Here is a 22,809-nt window from a genome sequence, read left to right as displayed (position 1 = left end):
TAATATATCTCTTCTTTAACACGTTGACTGCCATGTCACCCATATATGGGTGACGGAATTGTTTGTCCAGGTTTTAAAATGAATTTTTATGTTAATATATTCATTGTATCGATTAGGATCTGTAAAACACAAGAAAGCTGGAGGACTACACAATATCATACATTTAATTTCGTCAATTTTTATTTCATTCAATAACTTACTTCGATTTTATGGAGTTTTTGAGGTTTCTAGTTGGGCAGTCAAAGTGTTAAAGTACATGTTACCATAAAAATGAAACCTGAGCAAATTCAATCTTGCTGTTATCATAAAGGGATAAGTCTAAGTCACGTTTAGGGCTCGGCAGTTCTAGTGTTAAGACCGCTTTGTTAGTCATACCAACAACCTATCTCCTGAAAGTTGAAAATCCTACAGGAGACATTTTTTGATGATCTTAGCAACCTGGTGATCCGTAATCCCGGTTCGTAAGAGTCTCCGATGTCATGAAACGCAGTTTAGAAATCCCTGTCCTCGGCTTGCAAATTTTCTGGGCCCCGTTCGAAGAAAGAAAAATTGTCGAGGCGTTCGAAAAGAGAGAAACCGGTAGAAATAAAGAAGCTGAGCGTGGATTGGTCGAAGGCATGTACAGAGTCCACGTTCCGTTAGGTAATTCTTCTCGGTATCGACGCGAGTCAAAGTTCTAAAAGACGGAAGGGAATGCCGGTGTCTCGGGGGCCTGTTCGACGTGGACGTATCTACTCGTCGTCGCTGGGCCCGTCCGCCAGTGTCGTCGCACGGGTAGGAAACAAAGCTATTAGTCGTAAAAGCCGTAGATATACATACATCGTATTGTCTCCAGCCGCTAGACGGAATTACAGCGTACCCTTTAGTCCTGCGCCCGTACCCTATGGGAGTCCGCTCGTAGGAGTGTTATTAACTCCGCCGTGTGTGCCGCGTCGTACCTAAACTGGCAGAAAGTGAAAGACAGAGAGAGAGAGAGAGAGAGAGAGAGAGAGAGAGAGAGAGAGAGAGAGAGTTGGAGAGAGGTTGTCCACGGGAACCGAGTGTATTGTTCGCAGCTTACAGCCTTGATAGATTTTTCAAGTAAAAATCTGCTATCCGCCATCGGCAGAAAGCAGAATCCTGAAAATGCACCGAATTCTCTTTCTCCGAGAATTTCTCTTTCTTTTAGAATTTCTTCTTCTCTTAGAATTTCTCTTTCTGTCAGAATTTCTTCTTCTCTTAGAATTTCTCTTTCTTTTAGAATTTCTTCTTCACTTAGAATTTCTTCTTCTCTTAGAATTTCTCTTTCTCTCAGAATTTCTTCTTCCCTTAGAATTTCTCTTTCTTTTAGAATTTCTTCTGCACTTAGAATTTCTTCTTCTCTTAGAATTTCTCTTTCTCTTATAATTTCTTCTCTTACAATTTCTCTTTCTCTCAGAAAGAGAACATTTAATCTCTCGACCCTTTGCAGTCCGAAAAAATTCGTACAGTACCTTTTCGAGCACCCTGAATTGAGGTTATCGCAATTCTGGCAAATCACTGTAGAAATGTTTGACGATACAAATACTAGAAAGTAAAACACGTGAATTTTGTGAGCTATTCGAAATCGCCCGGACCCGAACGAGTTAATTTAAAGCGCTTAGTATCTCGCTTGATTCGGAGCTGATTTGTCGACATTTTACCACTTGAAAAAATTGTGTTTCGAGGAAGATATTACTGGAGCGTTGGTGAGCGTCGGTTTCTCGCCGAAAACAGAAGGTTTCGTTGAGGTGGATAGAAGGAGGGGGTGAGGGGGGATGCTGTAGGAGAGCGATCGAGCTAATGCACATCCATTTACTAAATATCTCTATCTGGCCGGACACCGTGGAAGAATACCGAAAAGAAGAAGGTAGGGTTGAAGTAGGAGGGTTAGGGCTGGGTGGTAGTGGAAAGAGGTCCGAGGCCGGACAGCATCGGGCGAATTATTAGTAGATATATATCTTATTGTCCCCGGTGGGTACACAGAATTCCGTAGGTTTAAAGTCCTCCTCGGGCGTCCTCCTCGTCGTCGTCGTCGTCGTCGTCGTCGTGCTCGTCTCTTCGTGGTCTATGGGGGCCTCCGCGAAGATACGTTATTAATCGGGCGATGTCAGTGGTTCGACCCCTCATAGAGAACCCATAGGACCTCGTTCGGTAAAAGGAACGACGAGGGAAAAAAGAAGGAGAGAGAGAGAGAGAAGAGAGAAGAGAGAAAAGGAAGACGCTAGACACGCGGACCGCGAACGAGCACCGGAGCCTGAGAGAAGACAGAAGAAGCGTTCTCCGTTGTGAGAGCTGAAGAGAAAGAGAAAGAGAGAGGGAGGAGAGAGGCGAAGGTGGAACGCGAACGAAAGAGAAAGAGAGAACGGGAGAGGGGGCGTGGGGTAGAGCAGGGCGAAGGGGTAAACAGAAGAATGGGACTCACTTCGTGCATGACCCAAAGAAACCCCCGCTGAGCGACTCGATCCGATCCGCTGATCCCCGACCGCGCTGACGCAGATACCATCTTTCCTTGCACTCCGAATGCTCTCCGGGCGTTTCTTACCGCCCATATACCTCGCCCTCTCTCTCTCTCTCTCTCTCTCTTTCTCTTTCTCTCTGTCTCTCTCTCTCTTTCTCGTTCCCTCTTGTTTGCTCTCCGAGAGGCTGCTCCGAAAGCCGAAGCCGCGCGAGGAGCAAAGAAGAGGGAATATTCTATCCGAGACAGCTATATGACCGCACTGATTTGTCTGCTTATTGTTGCCGTTCCCGTCTCCTTGTTCTCCGATCGTGACGATGACGCGACCATAACCCGCGCACCGACATTCCACCGACCCTCCCCGACTATGCGAAATTCCCGATTGCAGTGCAGCAGCGTCGTCGTCGTCGTCGTCGTCGTCGTCGGCGTCGTCGTTGTCGCCGCCTCTTCGAGAATCGATAGAGGTTCTCGGAAATTCGTCGCCGGCGAGATGACGCGTTTCGATTCCGGAGGACGGCGATCGACGAGAGAGACAACGGGCGAAAGTTCGATGACTGTTCCCGTTCGATGATCGCCGGGTCTCTTCTCTAGTCGCCGCGCGCCGTCATTCCTAACGCTCGTCAGCCGCCCCGGAGAGGCGGAGTGTTTTTCGAGCTAATAAGGCGACTGTGGCTAATACCGCCTAATAAAATTCAAATTGCCCTCGATCAAACGGTAATTGGTACACTCGTTATCCAATTAGCACGCGAGATTAGACGGATCTAGCTCCGCGCTTTTCGGGGAGGGGAGGGGGTCGCGTAGTCGACGACAGAACTGTGCCAATATTAACCTTGCTCGGGTCGATCTCGCTCTCGTTGGTTATAGCAGTTTCTGCGATTGTACTTTTCGAGTCGTTCATCCCGGTACAATTTAGGTTAAAAGTTAAACAGTTAACCGTTGGACGGCGCGGACGCTTCCGATGGTTTTATGGCAGCCATCACTGGCAACCATTAAAATCTTTATATAGCGGTTAAAGTTCTTTCGCGTATTTTTCGATCCACTTTTTCGGATCAATGGTAATCTTCTTCTTGAACCGCGCGTCCATTACGGTCTGCGCATAGTACTTTTCTTTTTCGAAGTCAAGGTGATCTCCTTCTCGGACTCGATACGCGTAGCTGTGAACGTTTCAACTGACCGCTGGAAAACTTGAAACGTTTGTGAAAATCTCGGTCAGAATGGGCCCTGTTGGAGCATAACATATGTCCCAGAAGCCGATAAAAGTCCCAGAACTGTCCCCGTTGCCGCGAGGTACGAAGAACAGCATCTCCTTGACGATACATGTCCGTGGCCAGTCCGGTGTTTTGGACATGTATCGAGTAAACACTGGGAAAAGCATTTAACGCATTATTTGCCGGAAGTCACAGGACGAGAAGATTAGGCTGTGTTACTGGACATTGGCTTACAAATGAAAGAGATTCGTTTGCGAATGGAAGAAAAGTTATTGGTTCGCAAACGAAGTAGCCATCGGCACTAAGAAATTGATTGCGAATGCGTTAACACCATTAATCTTCGACTGTGAACGACTGTTATGCCAGTAGAAAAGGTGTCGAAATTATTATCACGACCGTGAGAACCGAGCACAGAAAGTTTTTCGAGACAAGTCTCATTTTAGCGAACGATGCGAAAATCGAGAGCTGTGGTTCGTTGCTCTCCGTGACGCGTCGATGATTCGAAACGTCCTCGTTCCTGGTTGTGTGATCGAGTTTTAATGAAAAACGATCGCGCCGTGTATGATTAATCGTATTTTCGGTTCGTTGGTACTCGAAGCTGGTCAGAACGACGTTGTGGAATAATTAAAAAGTCAAATTCGTTCGGAGCCCGTGACGTGTTCGCCGGGTTCTCTTCTCTCTCTCTCTCTCTCTCTTTCTCTCTCTCTCTCTCTCTCTCTCTCCCTCCTCTCCTCTCCATCCCTGTTTCTCTCGGAAGAGAGCACGGGACCGGACTATTGTTTCGTCATTCGGCAGGACCCGTGGCACGCCTAGACGGTCGGTTCGAGGGGAACAGTAATCGATGGCACGCACTTTATCAATGACGGCCGAAGTCCGACTAATTACTAAGAAGATCGATGCGTTTCGCCAGTGATTGCATAAGGCCCCGAAAATTATTCGTGTTACGTTCGTAAAACCGAGTCCTCGCGGGTTTGCTCATCACCGCCGCGTTGCCGGATGCTCCGCCATTTATTGCGTAATTAATTAGCCGCGATTCGTACTAGTTACCGTACCGGCAATTAGTCGTTATTTAATACGGCAATTAGTCGTTATTTAATACGGCAATTAGTCGTTTATAATAATACATCTGGCCGTAGCGTCGCTGCAAGAAAGAACGTACAAAAGGGTACAATAACGTCGAGCGAGATCTTGGTATGCAAAAATTTGCGAAAAACTACAATTCACACGGGCGCGTCGTCGAGAATTATGCTATTTTTCGGGAACACATCAGATACGCTAAAAGCACATTTTTTTTAGACCGGAGTAATGGAGAGTTCCGATATGAAATAGCACTCCGATAAACAGAGTGAAATCCCGTGTTACTTTTTCTGTTGGAAATCGCTCTGTAAAAACGCGAATTTGCATAAACCTTCCGCAACAACCCGTTGGTCAACCTTCTCTTTCGTCGAGACGGGGATCGTCGCAACCGTTTAAAGTCGCTTCGAATTCCAGCGGATCGATGTTGTTTTTTACGGTGGTCGGTGGTCTAGCGTACAATTTAATAAAGAACGACAATTTGAGAAGGAGTCCTTGCGAAAAGATTCGTGCACGGACTCGCGAAGCAGAAACAGGAAAAGGGGGGGGGGACGCGTCGTGGTCACCGCACGGAATTTGAAGTTTCTGTTTCTGGAACAGGAAGTGCCGTTTCTGAGAGGTTCTCTTCTTCTTCTTCTTCTTCTTCTTTATCTTTTTCGTTTTTTCTCTTTCTTGTCGCGCGAGAAGGATGGCCGAACGGGGGACGGTGAACGCGACGACGACACAGAACGGTTTTCCAATAGGTCCGCCGCGCGTTCTCTCCTTCGAACGTTTCGATACACTGGCTCCTGGTGGTCACATAAACCCCGGCCCCTCTGCTGACGTGACTGAGAATTTAATGAAATGAGACATCGCGCGCGAGAGTCGGATCGAAAAACTGACTTTCTCACGATTCTTCGCATGCATACCGTGACTTCGGCCTCTAACAACGGCCCCCGTAGATTTATATTGATTGCGCATAATTATATCCCGACAACCGAGAAAACAAACAGAGGGAGGCGACCCCTCGCCCCGCGATTTATCGACGATTCGCGTCTATCCTGCGATATTGAGACGTCTTCTCTCAATCGATATCTGCTGATTGGAACGTGCCACGCAGCCCCGCTTCTTTCCTCCGTACAGATCAACCCGTTTCTTCTCTGATCGCCGTTGTCTACTGTCCGATGATCCATCGTTACGTCGGGAATCTGCCATTTCGCCATTTTTCTTCAACCCCTCGCCAACGACCGTACCCCGACTCTGAAATATGTATTTCAAAATTGATCACGCAATGAAAATCTTGGAAAGCGTGCTAGACATTTTACTGGATCGTTCACTGGATAGTTTATAGATATTTTATTAGAGCAGCGAATTGGAAACGATGGCGTACTGAGGCACCCATTAGGTCAAATCTAGAAGACATTGCAGGATGCGCTGGGGGCAATAAAAATGTTAGAAAGCGTGTTAGCCATTTTACTGGATCATTCACTACGTATTTTTCCAGACATAACCTCTGTAGATTCGAAGTGCCAATTTTCACCAGAGAATTGGAAACGATGGCGTACTAAGGCACCAGTTAGGTCAAATCCAGAAGACATTGCAGGATGCGCTGGGGGCAATCAAAATTTTAGAAAGTGTGTTAGACATTTTACTGGATCATTCACTAGATATTTTGCCAATTTTCGCCAGAGAAGTGAATTAAAAATGATGCCGTTCTAAGGCACCCATTAGGTCAAATCTAGAAGACATTGCAGGATGCGCTGGGGGCAATCAAAATTTTAGAAAGCGTGTTAGCCATTTTACTGGATCATTCACTACGTATTTTTCCAGACATAACCTCTGTAGAATCGAAGTGCCAATTTTCACCAGAGAATTGGAAACGATGGCGTATTAAGGCACCAGTTAGATCAAATCCAGAAGACATTGCAGGATGCGCTGGGGGCAATAAAAATTTTAGAAAGTGTGTTAGACATTTTACTGGATCATTCACTAGATATTTTGCCAATTTTCGCCAGAGAAGTGAATTAAAAATGATGCCGTTCTAAGGCACCCATTAGGTCAAATCTAGAAGACATTGCAGGATGCGCTGGGGGCAATAAAAATGTTAGAAAGCGTGTTAGCCATTTTACTGGATCATTCACTACGTATTTTTCCAGACATAACCTCTGTAGAATCGAAGTGCCAATTTTCACCAGAGAATTGGAAACGATGGCGTATTAAGGCACCAGTTAGGTCAAATCCAGAAGACATTGCAGGATGCGCTGGGGGCAATAAAAATTTTAGAAAGTGTGTTAGACATTTTACTGGATCATTCACTAGATATTTTGCCAATTTTCGCCAGAGAAGTGAATTAAAAATGATGGCGTACTAAGGCACCCGTTAGGTCAAATCTAGAAGACATTGCAGGATGCGCTGGGGGCAATCAAAATTTTAGAAAGCGTGTTGGCCATTTTACTGGATCATTTACTATTAGATATAATCTCTGTAGAGTGGAAGTGCCAATTTCCATCAGAGTTGCCTAAGGTGTGCTTAGGCCCCCGGTCTTCGTAGATTCGCGATAAGGTAGAGTGACTGCATTACCGACAAAAAATGGTTCCACGTGCCTCAAGTTTTCGTCCTTATATAAGAATATTTTGTCGCCGGTAAAGGGCTCATTCGAAAGAGGAAGGTTCAATCTAGTATATTTGGTAATATAAGCGTTAAAATTAGGCCAAAAATTTGACGATGCGCATGCCGCGGAATTCGAGCATTTTTATATGCCATTGGACGAGTTTTCTGGATAAAATCGAGAGCAGCGCGCACTAGAAAATATCTCCAGCTACAAATTGAGCTATATTTTGTTTTCATTCTGTACGAAATAAAGCGAAAAACTTGAAGCGCGTTTCTGGCGTCAGAATTCATAACAATACGGAGCAAATAATGACAAGTTTAGTTACAGACTTAAGACCCGTCGGATCTTAAGTCTGAAGGCTGCGAATGGAACTTATTAATTAAAATGTCTCCTGACTATCCCGAGCCCTTAAGATACAATTAAAGCCAGAAGATCATTGCCAAAAGTTTATCTAACTAGATCAGATCCATACTTGTGTTTCGCGCGACCTGGTAGATGTAATATCGGCGGAATTGAGGTATCAATTTCCAGTAGATTGGAAACGAAGGTGCGCTTGCTAAAGCAGCCGTTGAAATTGCAGGTTCGGATGACGGTACTCGACAAGAATGACGTGGCGCCGACCTGGGGGACAGGCAACTGGAGATTCAACGTTTCCGAGGAGGCGCCGCCGAACACCGTTGTCACCGTCCTGAAAGCGTTCGACCCGGACACGATCGGCACGTTGACTTACACCCTGGTGCCGAATCATCGTCCGGGCAGCATCGACTCCGCGGACGAGGCCGAGAGTCATTTCAAGCTTCACCCGACCACGGGGCAACTGACTCTCGCGGAGGCGCTCGACAGAGAGACCAGGGAGAAATACGTCCTGAGAGTGAGAGCCGATGACGGATTGCAACACACCGACGTCACGTTGACCGTCCAGGTAACGTTTTAGCCGAGGAACGCCACCGAGCCCGGCTCGTTTATAACTATCCTACGGAAAATGTCACGTAATAGGCCGGCCACGGAACGCGCGACGACGGACGATAAATCATTGCGCGTTTATTTACGCAGGGGAACCTGGAACAGTATCGACGCCGGTATTTTAAATTTCCATAAATAACGAAATTTTCAAATGTCCAACTGTTCATACCGGAAACGTAGTCCACGCGGGGTACTTCGCGATTATAACCCCGTTGCACCGGTGATTTATAATAATATTGCTTTATTACAGCCAAGAATTGGGCTCGGTTTACAGTGTCCTATAATTACAACAAAATAAGACTATCTTATCCACGCATTCTCTCTCCCTCGTCCCTACTCCGACCACTATTCCCATTCTTATCCGGATTATTGCACCATTTCCGACTCTGTTACCGCGCTGGTGATTTATTTCACGGCGATTAGAACTTCTCCGTCGTTCCGTAATTTTTCAGAAATTTATATCGGCTCTAAACTTCTCGCGAAGTTTGCGTTTTCGTGCAACCGCGGTTGTTCTACGCGGGATCGCGAAGCGGCGCGTTATAGACTATAAAATCTCCTTAAGACGAGATCCGTTCGCGCACCTGTCCGGTGCATATAGGTGTACACGGTGACCGAGTCAACAAATCGTTCGATCGCGCATTCTCTCCGCGAGAGAAGACACGATTCGCGTGGGATTGTGGCTGTGTGCACATTCGTCGAAGCTCTGGTACTTCCCGGGTCCTCGACGCGGAATGATCATCCCGCAATTATATCGGACGCGCTCCTCTTATCTCGCCCGTTACGATACGCGGTCCCGTTATTCAAGGCGCTATTGATTACCGGCGAATCAATTAACAATTATGACGAATCGATGTCGGGAAAGCGGGAACAGCGGCGACACGGTGGAGAGCATGGTTTTGTTCGCGCGACGATGGCAAACACCGCGCGCCGCGGACCATTAATTTCCGTGCGGTCGCCGCCGCGCCGGCATCGGCCATTTTCATTCGATCCGTCGACCGGTGAATTAAAATCGACGAAACGGGCGAGGAACGCGTTTTCGCGATCATAAAACTCGGGATCTCAAGCGGATCGGTGCGCCGCGCCGGTAGCGGCTAAATCGCACGGTTTCCGCGCGCGCGCGCGCAAGCGAGCGTTCCGCCTTCTAATTCATTATAAACGAATTACCGGCGAACCAGGATGGCTCGCCGCTTCGATAAAATAAAAAACAAAAGGAAGAAGAAGAAGAAGAAGGATCGCCGAGGATGGCCCACAGCACGGCAATTTAACGAAGGTGGATCCGTGATCGCGGTCGCGCGCGCGCGCGATAGGCTCGACGATCGAGCTCCCGAGAGCAAGATCCATCGGAGACAATCGCAAAAATTATCCTTATGACGTGTAATGGCTGGAATTCTTTTAAGGTTCTTCGTTGGCCGACCGTCCGTTATTCTATCCGGGTCTCTTAAAGGCAAAAGGAATGCCAGTCCCGATCATAGCTCGGCTCTTTGGGGCACCATGAAAGAGGCCCGCTGCCGACAGTTGCGGAATCTGCCCCTTCTGGCCCCTTGCATCCCCCTGCCCCTTCATCTCGACCTTAGAACAGTTTCTCTCCTCCGACCTTCTCCTTCTTCTTCTTTCCCCGGCTCGTCTTTTGCGCACACAGTCCCTCCTCCTTTTCTCTCCCTTTTCTCTCCCTCGGCTCTTCTTCTCTCCTTCTCGCTCCTCCGGTTTTCGTCCTCATCGCGAGAGGAGTCTCCCCCTTCGCCTCCCTCTTCTTCTTCTTCTTCTTCTTCTTAGTCGTCGTCGTCGTCATCCTCGTCTTCGGGGCCCGGTGATCGCGGTCTTCTACTCTCCTCTCGTCATCCACCGCGTCTCGGGGCAACCGTCACTTTTTGCAAACGTCTCTGAACCCTCCTTAATCAAACCGTGCCCACCTCCGCTTTATTCTTTTATACCGGCACCGCGTGTGTCGATCCCTCTCGACGCTCCGCGCTCTTTCTCTCCCTCTCTCTCTCTCTCTCTCTCTCTCTCTCTCCCTCTCTCTCTCTCTCTCTCTCTCTGTCTCTCTGCTCCTCTCCGGGGAAACCTATTCACCGGACGTATATACACCGCGAGCCGACTTCCGACCGGGGGCCTCCTCCGAAGGGGACCAGAAGGGCCGAACGGGGCCCGGGGACCTAAGCGACGGACGCGTTCAGGCACGCACCAACCTTCCACCATAGACCCGCTGCCGTTTATGGCCGAGCAGAGTGGCCTGCCACTTACGGGAACGAGCTGACCGTGATACGATCCGCTCTCGCGGACTCATCCATCCGCCCGAAAAATCCGATCGCCCGGAGAATACGCGCTATCCGCTGGAATTTTAAGGGGTCACATCAAGGAATCCACAACTTGCCCCTCCTCCACCTCCTCCTCCTATTCCCCCTCCGTCCCCGTCTTCCGATCCGAACGGAATTTTTAGCGACTTTTAAAATTCCAACTGATCCCCGAAACCGCTCTCTACTTCCTACGGTTGGATCGCTCGAACGCTTATCTGCTGTCCACGTGCCTTCCGGAAGTGAGATATAGTCTTCCTAAAACGAGAAAAAAAAAAATCCTCTTCTCGGTTTAAGAGTGACTAGATTCACTCTAGATACCCTCCCATCGATGATTTAGGGGTTGCAACGGCCATCGGGCTGCGGAAGCGTGCGTGGGTACTCGACATCTCTGCAAAAGACGTTTCGACAAGTAAAAAGATGTTCCTGCTATTTTATATTAGTATTATTCAGCAATTTCTGATTACAAGAATTATAAGAATTAGCCCCTGTTGTGCTCGCTTAAATAATCTGAATATATTTCTAAAATGCGAAGGGGAGAAGTAATCCACAATGATACCAGATAGAATTACATTGTTCCGCGACAACAATTTTTCCTTTCCTGTTTCCTTCTATATTAGTACCATTAAGCAATTTCTTATTATAAGACTTAATCCCTGTTCGCTGAAATAATTTGAACATATTTCTAAAATGCGAAGAGGACAAGTATAATCCACAGTACCAGATAGAATTACATTATTCCGCGACAACAATTTTTCCTTTCCCGTTTCCTTCTGTATTAGTACTATTGAGCAATTTCTTATTACAAGACTTAGCCCCTGTTCGCTGAAATAATTAGAACATATTTCTAAAATGCCAAGGGGACAAGTAATCCACAATAACACCAGATAGAATTACATTATTCCGCGAAAATAATTTTTCCTTTCCTGTTTCATTCTATATTAGTACTATTAAGCAGTTTCTTATTACAAGACTTAGTCCCTGTTCGCTTAAATAATTTGAACATATTTTTCAAATGCCAAGAGGACAAGTAATCCACAATAATACCAGATAGAATTACATTGTTCCGCGACAATAATTTTTCCTTTCCTGTTTCATTCTATATTAGTACTATTAAGCAGTTTCTTATTATAAGACTTAGTCCCTGTTCGCTGAAATAATTATAACATATTTCTAAAATGCCAAGAGGACAAGCAATCCACAATAACACCAGCTAGAATTCCATTGTCCCGCGACAACAATTTTTCCTTTTACCGAAAATGGTCCGACGAACGGCGGCCACAGCGAGCAATTTTAATAAAATGGTAGTTCGCGATAAATCGTCCGGTAATCCCTCGCGTAGCTGCTATAATTGTTGACATAATGACTCGGCGCAGTCGGCGAGGTGAATTCCCAGCATTCTGGTTGCGGGGACATTGGCGGGGGTCATTGTTCTTTACCATTTCTTTCTGTGTGTTCATACCTGACGAAATGGTAGAGACAGGGACCGGTGGTCAGAGACGTTGAAAGAGGTTTTGCTTGTGTCTCGAGAGATCCGCAATTCCGATGACTGGACTCTCTCGCGGAGAGAGAGAGAGAGAGAGAGAGAGAGAGAGAGAGAGAGAGAGAGAAAGAGAGAGAGTGGTCAGCCGTTAGCGTCCCGAGAATATTTCGCGGGGATGATTGAAATGTGTTTACTCGGGAGCGACGTCGAGTACAATTGAAAGGGAACAGGAGCGGCGGAGACTCGGTTCCCCAATTGTTTATCTTTGCCCGCGCGTCTGCCTTTCTCCTCTTCCCTCCTGATCGGGCTTACCCTCCTCGAGGAGGATGAATTATACCGTCGAGAATCCCCGATGCTCATCAACTCTCGAGGTACGGCCACGTTGCCACTCGCCACGGCTCAAACGGATCTTTTTTCAATTAACGCGCGGCGAAGGGAAACGCTGGATCCCCTCGCGTGGAACCTCTGTTGCATTTTGCAATCATTAATCCGTTTGCAATACATTTTATCACACTTGAATCGGATCTCAACACTTTGCACTCGAAGCCATTTCAACTCCAAAACGAAACATTTCTTCCTAGAATTTCTCCCTTCCCCTAGTTTCCCGAAATGAAACAATGTGAACAATATTTTGAACAATGATACTGCAATTTTTAGTGGCGCCCTTACAGTCGCCATTCGAGTGCTAAAAGGTTAACCCTTTGCACTCGGCGCTATTTTCATTCTAAACCTAAATTTTGCTTCCGTCTTAGAATATTTTCACTTTATTCATTCCAAACTGATCCGATTTCCACATATAATATCTAAATATTAAATACAAATTTTGTAATGTAACAAATATTTTGTAATATTTTTTGTAATTTTCATTGGAATAATGCCACAATTTCTGGTGCTTCGGAGTCGCCATTCGAGTGCTAAGGGTTAATTCTTCGTCTTTAGAAGTGCTACGTCTTAATAAAAAGGGAACACAGCGATTCCTCTATATACGTCGCCAAGGCCTCGGTGATAAACGTCGCGGAATTGTCCCGACGTGAATGTTTAGAATGGTCAAAATTACACTTTCAGTGGTTGAGCCCGAGCGCTAAGGGTGAAAATAGATAAAACGATATTACAAACAGAAATTTCAACTCGAAATCCTCCTGTAAAATTCATTGATCTTTTCTCTGTGGAATGGGCTTGTTTCCTGTTTTCTTGGAGATCGATCAACACTTTTAATGAACGATCTGGATCGAGAATGCGGACCCAGCGGTAACTTGTCGAGGGGATTAGACGTGGCTTGTCGGAACGAGGACGATTAGTGAGAACGGGGGATTAGCGTTGCCGCGGTTTAATGGAAAAGAAACCCGATCTGTTTTACAGGTGACCGACACGAATGACAACGCGCCGACGTTCCAGAGCACCGCGTACTCGTTCGACGTTCCGGAGAACATGCCGAGGGGTAGCAGGATCGGTCAGGTGGTAGCAACGGACGCGGACGCGGACGGTCCGAACAGCCAATTGAGCTACACGCTGATATCCGATTGGGCGAACGACGTTTTCTCCCTGAACCCGAGCACCGGCGTGTTCACCTTGACGGCCAGCCTCGATTACGAGCAGGTACGTTGACAATTGACGACCGGTGCACCCCGAGACAGCCTTGTTTAAAAAGCTGTAACGGGTGTGCGCTCCGGATTCTTCCGCAATCCTTCCACTCAATTTCCGGTGCACCAGAAATTACCGATTTGCCTCTAACCCGACCTTGAACCGACATTCTGGCTTCTCAGCTTCGACAGAATTTTCTCTTTCGAACGGAATCCTCAATATCTGAAAAATCACATATTTTCTAACGTATGTACTTAAATTGGTACCGAATTAAATTTCTCTAGATTTTTGCCAGCAGACTCGTTTGTAAATTTTTGCTGGATCGCCTCTGGAGGCGGGCTTGATTTCTGCGAAATGTTTTCTCGGTTCGTGGAGGCGCCTACGAAAGTTTGCGCCGACCGTCGACAGTTGGCATGAACCGCCGAATAAGCTGCTGGAAATAATTAGAGCCAGACGCTGGCCGGCAACCACGGGCGATAATGGTAACGAAATGAACCGTAACGCAGGAGTTGAATCAATTATAATGGGTTCAGGAAGGTTCCTCGCTCGAAACCTCGGAGGATTTTCGTGCTGCGTTCGACGAAAGATAGGTGTTGTACATCACCGGTTAAAAGTTTGGGATCCCCGAGCGCACGAAGATGTTTCTCTCGAACGAGACGTCCAGTGATCATTCTCCAAAATATTTTTCGAAAACCCGGTGAACAATGCCTTTCAATTACGGCCGGGCTGCTGCGCGCGCTGTTTGGTGTTCCAGAAACAATTCGTTCGTTCAGTTATTCTTGACGTTGAGGACGGAATGTTGGTAAAAAATCGTGCGATAGGTCAGTAGACTGAAAATCCGCGAGAGACTCGAAACTTTTGACCGGTACTGTATGTGTGTACGATAAAACGCGTAGCCGCCCGGGGGCAAGAAATCTCCAACCACGGAACACGCCTCTGCGTTCAGGTTCGAGCGTACCTATTATATTAGCTCACGACTAGAAGGGAACGCTAGAATTTAAGGTTTAGCGCTAACAGAGTCCGACAGATCGATCGGCGGACGCATTTAATGGCAGCTAGCTCGCCGTCTACGCGTATTCGCGTCTGCGGGCAACCGGGTGAGCAGAAGAAGAAGGCAGACACGCCAAGAAATAATTGCCTCGGAAACGCTGATCCTGCTCGCCGCATACTCGGAAATGATACTAAACGTTGCCTCGGTATCCACGACGAAGGTACACGAATGATCGCGTTCGACGCGATTACACGAATCGGTGAAAATCCGATCGGGCGCGTGTTCCAGCCATCGGTTCGGATAATCGAGGTTCTGCCATATTAAACGAGTAAACGTGGTCCGAACAGTGTCGTGCTTGGGCTCGTTTCAACCGGGAGAATGTGGCGAATGTGTCGGTGAAGGTTTTGTTGGAGGATCGTTGGAAACAAATCGGATTTAATAACTTTTAGTCGCCTGGGAAAAAGTCTGGTAGCCGGGAAATTCCAAAAATGCTTCGACTAAAAGGCGAAACGGGCGAGATAAGGAGGCACTTAACCGTGTTGTTGCAGGTGCAGCACTACATTCTGGTCGTCCAGGCGACGGACGCCGGCATCCCGGCGCTTTCCTCGACCGTGACCGTCTACTGCAACGTGGTCGACCTGAACGACAACGCGCCGATCTTCGAGGCGAGCCCGAACGCCGCGGACATCGTTGAAAACGCGACGATCGGCACCGCCGTGTTATCGGTGGCGGCCCAGGACCTCGACTCCGGAGATAACGGCCGAGTAATTTACGCTGTCGCCGGCGGTGACGAGAACGGCGACTTCGGCGTCGCCACCAACGGCACTCTATTCACGAGGAAGCTGCTCGACAGGGAACGGAAGCCACTCTACAATTTGGTGGTCAGCGCCACCGACAGCCCCCTGCCGCCTGCCCGACCCCTCTCCTCCACCGTTCAGGTGCGCCCCAAAAAATCCTCAATTCACACGGCGCAGGAAAACAATTGTTAAAAATTTCTCTCAAGACAGTAAACACCCTCTGCTCACCGAGAAGGGAAAAAGTCACTCTTTAAAAAGGCAAATAACTTTTCTAAAATTGGTACGAACGGCCTCAGTTCTCTTTTGGTTCAGATATCAGAGGGACTAGTTCACTAGGTAATTTATAAAAGAGATTAACCAAGAATTACCATTGGCAGAAATTGGGGAAGGCAAATGGTTAGGATTTTTCACTTTTACCTCTTAAGCCGTTTGAGACCATTTTAAAATTGTTATTTGCTTTCAAAGGGTGGCCGGTTGTTGTTAGAGTTGTTATTGCAGGGTTCAGGGAGGGGTTAAAGAATTGTTAAAAATTTTTCTCAGAGCAATACGGCACCCTCTGCTCACCGAGGAGGGAAAAAGTCACTGTTTAAAAAGGCAAATAACTTTTCTAAAATTGGTACGAACGGCCTCAGTTCTCTTTTGGTTCAGATATCAGAGGGACTAGTTCACTAGGTAATTTATAAAAGAGATTAACCAAGAATTACCATTGGCAGAAATTGGGGAAGGCAAATGGTTAGGATTTTTCACTTTTACCTCCTAGGCCGTTTGAGACCATTTTAAAATTGTTATTTGCTTTCAAAGGGTGGCCGGTTGTTGTTAGAGTTGTTGTTGCAGGGTTGAGGGAGGGGTTAAAGAATTGTTAACAATTTCTCTCAAGACAGTAAACACCCTCTGCTCACCGAGAAGGGAAAAAGTCACTCTTTAAAAAGGCAAATAACTTTTCTAAAATTGGTACGAACGGCCTCAGTTCTCTTTTGGTTCAGATATCAGAGGGACTAGTTCACTAGGTAATTTATAAAAGAGATTAACCAAGAATTACCATTGGCAGAAATTGGGGAAGGCAAATGGTTAGGATTTTTCACTTTTACCTCTTAGGCCGTTTGAGACCATTTCAAAATTGTTATTTGCTTTCAAAGGGTGGCCGGTTGTTGTTAGAGTTGTTATTGCAGGGTTCAGGGAGGGGTTAAAGAATTGTTAAAAATTTCTCTCAAAACAGTAAACACCCTCTGCTCACCGAGAAGGGAAAAAGTCACTCTTTAAAAAGGCAAATAACTTTTCTAAAATTGGTACGAACGGCCTCAGTTCTCTTTTGGTTCAGATATCAGAGGGACTAGTTCACTAGGTAATTTATAAAAGAGATTAACCAAGAATTACCATTGGACGAAATTGGGGAAGATAAATGGTTAGGATTTTTCACTTTTACCTCTTAGGCCGTTTGAGACCATTTTAAAATTGTTATTTGCTTTCAAAGGGTGGCCGGTTGTTGTTAGAGTTGTTATTGCAGGGTTGAGGGAGGGGTTAAAGAATTGTTAAACATTTTTCTCAGAGCAATACGGCACCCTCTGCTCACCGAGAAGGGAGAAAGTCACTCTTTAAAAAGGAAAATAACTTTTCTAAAATTGGTACGAACGGCCTCAGTTCTCTTTTGGTTCAGATATCAGAGGGACTAGTTCACTAGGTAATTTATAAAAGAGATTAACCAAGAATTACCATTGGACGAAATTGGGGAAGATAAATGGTTAGGATTTTTCACTTTTACCTCTTAGGCCGTTTGAGACCATTTCAAAATTGTTATTTGCTTTCAAAGGGTGGCCGGTTGTTGTTAGAGTTGTTATTGCAGGGTTGAGGGAGGGGTTAAAGAATTGTTAAACATTTTTCTCAGAGCAATACCGCACCCTCTGCTCACCGAGAAGGGAAAAAGTCACTGTTTAAAAAGGAAAATAACTTTTCTAAAAGTGGTACACACGGCCTCAGTTCTCTTTTGGTTCACATATCAGAGGGACTAGTTCACTAGGTAATTTATCAAAGAGATTAACCAAGAATTACCATTGGCAGAAATTGGGGAAGGCAAATGGTTAGGATTTTTCACTTTTACCTCCTAGGCCGTTTGAGACCATTTTAAAATTGTTATTTGCTTTCAAAGGGTGGCCGGTTGTTGTTAGAGTTATTATTGCAGGGTTGAGGGAGGGGTTAAAGAATTGTTAAAAATTTTTCTCAGAGCAATACCGCACCCTCTGCTCACCGAGAAGGGAAAAAGTCACTGTTTAAAAAGGCAAATAACTTCTCTAAAATTGGTACAAACGGCTTCAGTTCTTTTTTTTCTAAACTTAGAGGGATTAGTTCACTAGGTAATTTATAGACGAGATTAAAGAAAAATTACCATTGGAAAATGGTTAGGATATTTCACTTTTGGTCTAATAAATTTACCTCTCAGGCCGTTTGAGACCATTTTAAAATTGTCATTCGTTCTGAAAGGGTGGCCGGTTGTTGTTAGAGTTGTTATTGCAGGGTTGAGGGAGGGGTTAAAGAATTGTTAAAAATTTTTCACAGAGCAATACGGCACCCTCTGCTCACCGACAAGGGAAAAAGTCACTCTTTAAAAAGGCAAATAACTTTTCTAAAATTGGTACAAACGGTTTCAGTTCTTTTTTTTCTAAACTTAGAGGGATTAGTTCACTAGGTAATTTATAGACGAGATTAAAGAAAAATTACGATTGGAAAATGGTTAGGACTTCTCACTTTTCATCCAATAAATTTACCTGTTAAGCCATTTGAGACCATTTTAAAATTGTCATTCGTTCTGAAAGGGTGGCCGGTTGTTGTTCAGAGTCGTCATTACAGGGTTGAGGGAGAGTTTAAAGGTACGAAATTGTGTGGTCGACAGGTGACGGTGGTGCTGGTGGACGTGAACGACATGTCGCCGGAGTTCATATCGCCGACGAGGATTTCGATAATAGAGAACGCGCCGAGCAACACCGTGGTGATGGCCATTAAAGCGGTGGACAGGGACGAAGGACGGAACGGGTACGTCGAGTACTCCCTGGAGGACACGTCGCTCCCGTTCACCGTGGGCCCCGTTGATGGACTGTTGCGTGTATCTGGTTCACTGGATCGCGAATTAAGGTCAAACTACAGCCTGGACGTAACCGCGAGGGACCGCGGCGATCCGGCGAGATCGTCCTCGACGACAGTCACTGTCACGGTCCTCGACGAGAACGACAACTCGCCGGTTTTCGACCCCACACAGTACTCCGCCACCGTCGCCGAAAACGCCAGCATCGGTGCCAGCGTCCTTCAGGTTCGTTCTTCGTTCCCATCCATCGATCGATCCTTCCTCGGAGAAACCCTCGATCGATCGAGAAGAATTACTCCAACAGAGGTTTATTAACACTAGATTTACGGGACCCGTCTCAAAATGACGGATTATTTTTCATTTACGAATGTTGAGATTGTAAGGATGCATCCATGAGGAATTATTTAACAAATTGATTTCTTTGGATATATATTGTTAACACGTTGAACGCGTTCAGCCATATGTGGCTGACGGAATTATTTGTGCAGGTTTGAAAATGAATTTTTACGTTGATATATTGATTGTACTGAACTTAATTAGGATCTGTAACATGCAAGAAAGTTGGAGGATTACTCGGTATCGTACATTTAATTTTCTGCAATTCTTATTTCATTAAATCACTTACTTTGATTTTATGGAATTTTTCGGGTTTCTAGTTTGGCGTTCAAAGTGTTAAAAAGATGGCCACAAATTTTGATAGATACTTGATAGACACTTGATAGACACTTTTAGTACTCCGTAAATCTAGTTGTAGACCAAAGATACGATCTTTGTCATTCTGATGCACAAGCTTCGGGCATATTAACTAAAAACTGTAAACTGGAATGTTCTTTTTAGACCGTCGATAACAGTTTTCATGGACAAAGCGCCTACTCTAAATTTTGATACGGTGAAGACTCAGTAATATTATTTGAAATTATCTTAGAATCCACCAGAAGTAGTTGAGTGTTCGCTTAAAAAATATGGAAACCGACGAGCTCACCGATCGAGCTGACGGCCCGCGCGCGTCAATTAGTACAAAGTATCGGCGCGCGATTAAACAACGCGCTCCGGAGGCTCCGAAAACAGGGGACCCGAGGCGCGAATGCCGGTGTTAATTGATCTGTTTGAGGAGCATCGAGTAATATTTAACGTTGGCCCGGTGGAGCACACCGTGAACCGCAGGTGCGAATCAGGCTTAACCTTCCGTCCTGACTCGACGACCTGAAACGCGTCTTGATGATTTACTACCTCGCGGAGGTGTGAATTACGCGTATCACTCGGCCAAAGGAAAAGGTTAATCGAGGAGGGATCGAGTGCCAGGGAATTAACCCCCTCCCCCTGGTAAACGACGCTTATGTCCATAAAAGCGTTCCATTGACCTAACTTCTGTGAAATTTTCTCCGACTTCTAACGAGAACACTGTTAGAAATATTTGTTGACCCCCGACCTGTCGCGTGCCCTTTTTGGCTAGTTTGGCAGGAATTTCTGTGGTTCTGTCACGATGTGAAATTTTTAATCCTGCGGGACTTAGGAATTCCAGTTAATAGGATTCCAGTCAATAGTTGTCGGAGAAATTAATAAACATCCCGGGTTTGTCTTCGGAATGATAAATACGATCGTGTGGTCCGGTGACAGGTGTCAGCGATGGATCGAGACGAGGGTGCGAACGGTAGGGTGAGGTACAGCATCGCTATGGGGGACGACAACCGGGACTTCACCGTGTCGGAAGACGGCGGTGTGATCAGGGTTGCGAAGAATCTGAACTTTGAACGAAAGTCTAGATACCATTTGACCATTCGCGGAGAGGATTGCGCGTCGGAGGTCGGCGAAACGCCCAGAGGGGACACTGCCCAGGTTACCATCAACGTCCTCGACATAAACGACAACGCTCCCGTCTTCCTGGACTCGCCGTACCTGGCCCACGTCATGGAAAACATGGTTCCGCCTGGCGGAGGCTTCGTGATACAGGTATGAAACGGTTCTTCATGGTCCTTTCGGCTCTCCTAACTTGTCGCTCGTGATCCCTCGAGGGCGGTTCAATTACGTTTTCTATTGGACACTCACGATCTGCGGTATCTGTAATGTCTTTCCGCACAAATTTGACGAGGGATCCAGATTACCATCTATGCGTTTATAGCGTCTTCAAATTTTTTAGGTATTGGGCTGTTGAATCCCAAGCTTCTAGCTTTCCTGTGAAAATTAAAAGAAATTAGAGGAAATTAAAAGTTGATTCTTAGAGTTCAAAGACTTCTCGTAATCTGGGGATCAGAGTAGAGTAAGTAAAAGAAGTTAAAAATTGATTTTTAGAGACAACAATTTTAGAGATATCAAACTCTTCTAGTAGTCTAGAGATCAGAGTAGACTCTGAAGAGTTAGCAAGAACAGTAAATGATCTAACGGGGTAAATAGAATTCTGTAGGATAGTCCAAGGTGATTGATTTTCCTGTAAAAATTGAAAGTGAAAAGAAATTAGAAGAAATTAAAAATAGATTTTTAGAGATAAAAGTTTCAGAGATATCAAACACTTCTAGTTACCTAGAGATCAGAGTGGACTCTGAAGAATTAGCAATAACAGTAAATGATCTAGGGGGGTAAAGAGAATTCTGTGAGATAGTCCAAGGTGATTGATTTTCCTGTAAAAATTGAAAATGAAAAGAAGTTAAAAATTTATTTTTAGAGATGAAAATTTAGAGATATCAAACTCTTCTAGTAGTCTAGAGATCAGAGTAGACTCTGAAGAGTTAGCAAGAACAATAAATGAAATCTAGGGGGATAAATAGAATTCTGTAGGATAGTCCAAGGTGATCCTCCATGTTTCCCAAAAGTTGTCCAGCACTTTCGGTGCCCAAAAGACCAAAGAACCGACAAGAGAACTCAAGAAGATCAAGCGAGATAAGATAACCAGGGTCTTCCAGGCACCCGAACGATATTTTCATCAGGTTTCACCCTTCGATCATTGTTGTACAGGTGAAAGCTTACGACGCCGACACCCCACCTTACAACGACCAGGTCAGGTACTTCTTGAAGGAGGGTGACACCGATTTGTTTCGAATCAACGCCAGCACGGGAGACATCTTTCTGCTTCGACCATTGGACAGGGAATTGGTGCAGGAGTACACCCACACCCTAGTGGCCATGGACACAGGTGAGTTAAAAATTCCTGGCGTTCCACATCTATTATACGAACCGTTAACTCGATTAGATCTATTTCTCTGACGAACACTGCTTAGAAATGTGTTCGATCGTTGCTGTGGGTTTAGACTCGATTAATGTTACTGTTGGGGCTGCTATTATTATCTGGATGGAGTTTAAATATGTTGCTTCATGAACGTGCAAGAGAATATGGAATTCTGTTTGAATTTTTTGAAAGGAATTGAGGGAATATTTTTTATAGGAATTGAAGGAATTTTTTTAGAGGAATTGGGGGAATATTTTTGATAGGAATTGAGGGAATATTTTTGTAGAGGAATTGAGGGAATATTTTTTATAGGAATTTAAGGAATTTTTTTAGAGAAATTGAGGGAATATTTTTGATAGGAATTGAAGGAATTTTTTTAGAGAAATTGAGGGAATATTTTTGATAGGAATTTTTTGAAAGGAATTGGGGGAATATTTTTGATAGGAATTGAAGGAATTTTTTGAAAGGAATTGGGGGAATATTTTTGATAGGAATTGAAAGAATTTTTTTAAAGGAATTGAAGGAATTTTTTGAGAGTAATTGGGGGCATATTTTTGATAGGAATCGAAGGAATGTTTTGATAAGAATTGAAGGAATTCTTTGGAAGGAATTGAAGGAATTTTTCTCGACTTAGGACGAATATCATTGCTGCGCGGAGCAACAAATCCCTTTGCTCCGTCCGCTGTCTTGCTCGATTTTATTCTCGATGCAGCAGTTAGGCGAGTTTCGACGATTAGCGATATACCGCTCGGCAGAAAATAGAACGAGATGATTCCCCGGCTCGGTTCGCAAAGGACAAATGAGAGCCGCGTTCCTCGTAGAGAAACCCGACGGGGCTTTGCTGAAACGGCTTTAACAGGTGTATACCTGGCGCGATCCGCACAATGGCCGGCATTGAAAGGGTTAGTCGGTGGTCTACCGAGCGGAGAATATTTTTCCGGCCGCCCCTCGATGACCGGTCTTGGCCTCTGTGTAAACTGGTTGCGAATTAGTGCGGACAAAGGACTTAATTATGTCGGGTTCGGCACTTCGGTTAAAAAACCAACCGGCCAGGAGAGACGAGAGGAGCGAAGAAGGACGCTCGCTCGGATAAAAACGGGGGCTCTAGCGCGATCGAACGACGCGTTATGACCTCTTTAAAGA

The 22,809-nt window shown here is 45.6% G+C and overlaps 1 protein-coding gene across 1 annotated transcript in view; it reads left to right on the top strand.

Annotated features, from left to right (window-relative positions):
* Ft (cadherin-related tumor suppressor fat) overlaps positions 1–22,809 on the top strand; it is a 123,080-nt gene that overhangs the window by 85,274 nt on the left and 14,997 nt on the right. The window contains exons 2-7 of the mRNA XM_076802678.1: positions 7,908–8,249; positions 13,424–13,660; positions 15,185–15,574; positions 18,318–18,731; positions 20,124–20,456; positions 21,456–21,633. Of these exons, the coding sequence (XP_076658793.1) occupies positions 7,908–8,249; positions 13,424–13,660; positions 15,185–15,574; positions 18,318–18,731; positions 20,124–20,456; positions 21,456–21,633 (1,894 nt within the window). The remainder of the gene's footprint in view (positions 1–7,907; positions 8,250–13,423; positions 13,661–15,184; positions 15,575–18,317; positions 18,732–20,123; positions 20,457–21,455; positions 21,634–22,809) is intronic.

The sequence above is a fragment of the Halictus rubicundus genome, chromosome 17 (genome assembly GCF_050948215.1).
Source record: "Halictus rubicundus isolate RS-2024b chromosome 17, iyHalRubi1_principal, whole genome shotgun sequence".
In the NCBI taxonomy this organism is placed as follows: Eukaryota; Metazoa; Arthropoda; class Insecta; order Hymenoptera; family Halictidae; genus Halictus; species Halictus rubicundus.
This window is presented reverse-complemented; position numbering and strand designations above follow the sequence as displayed.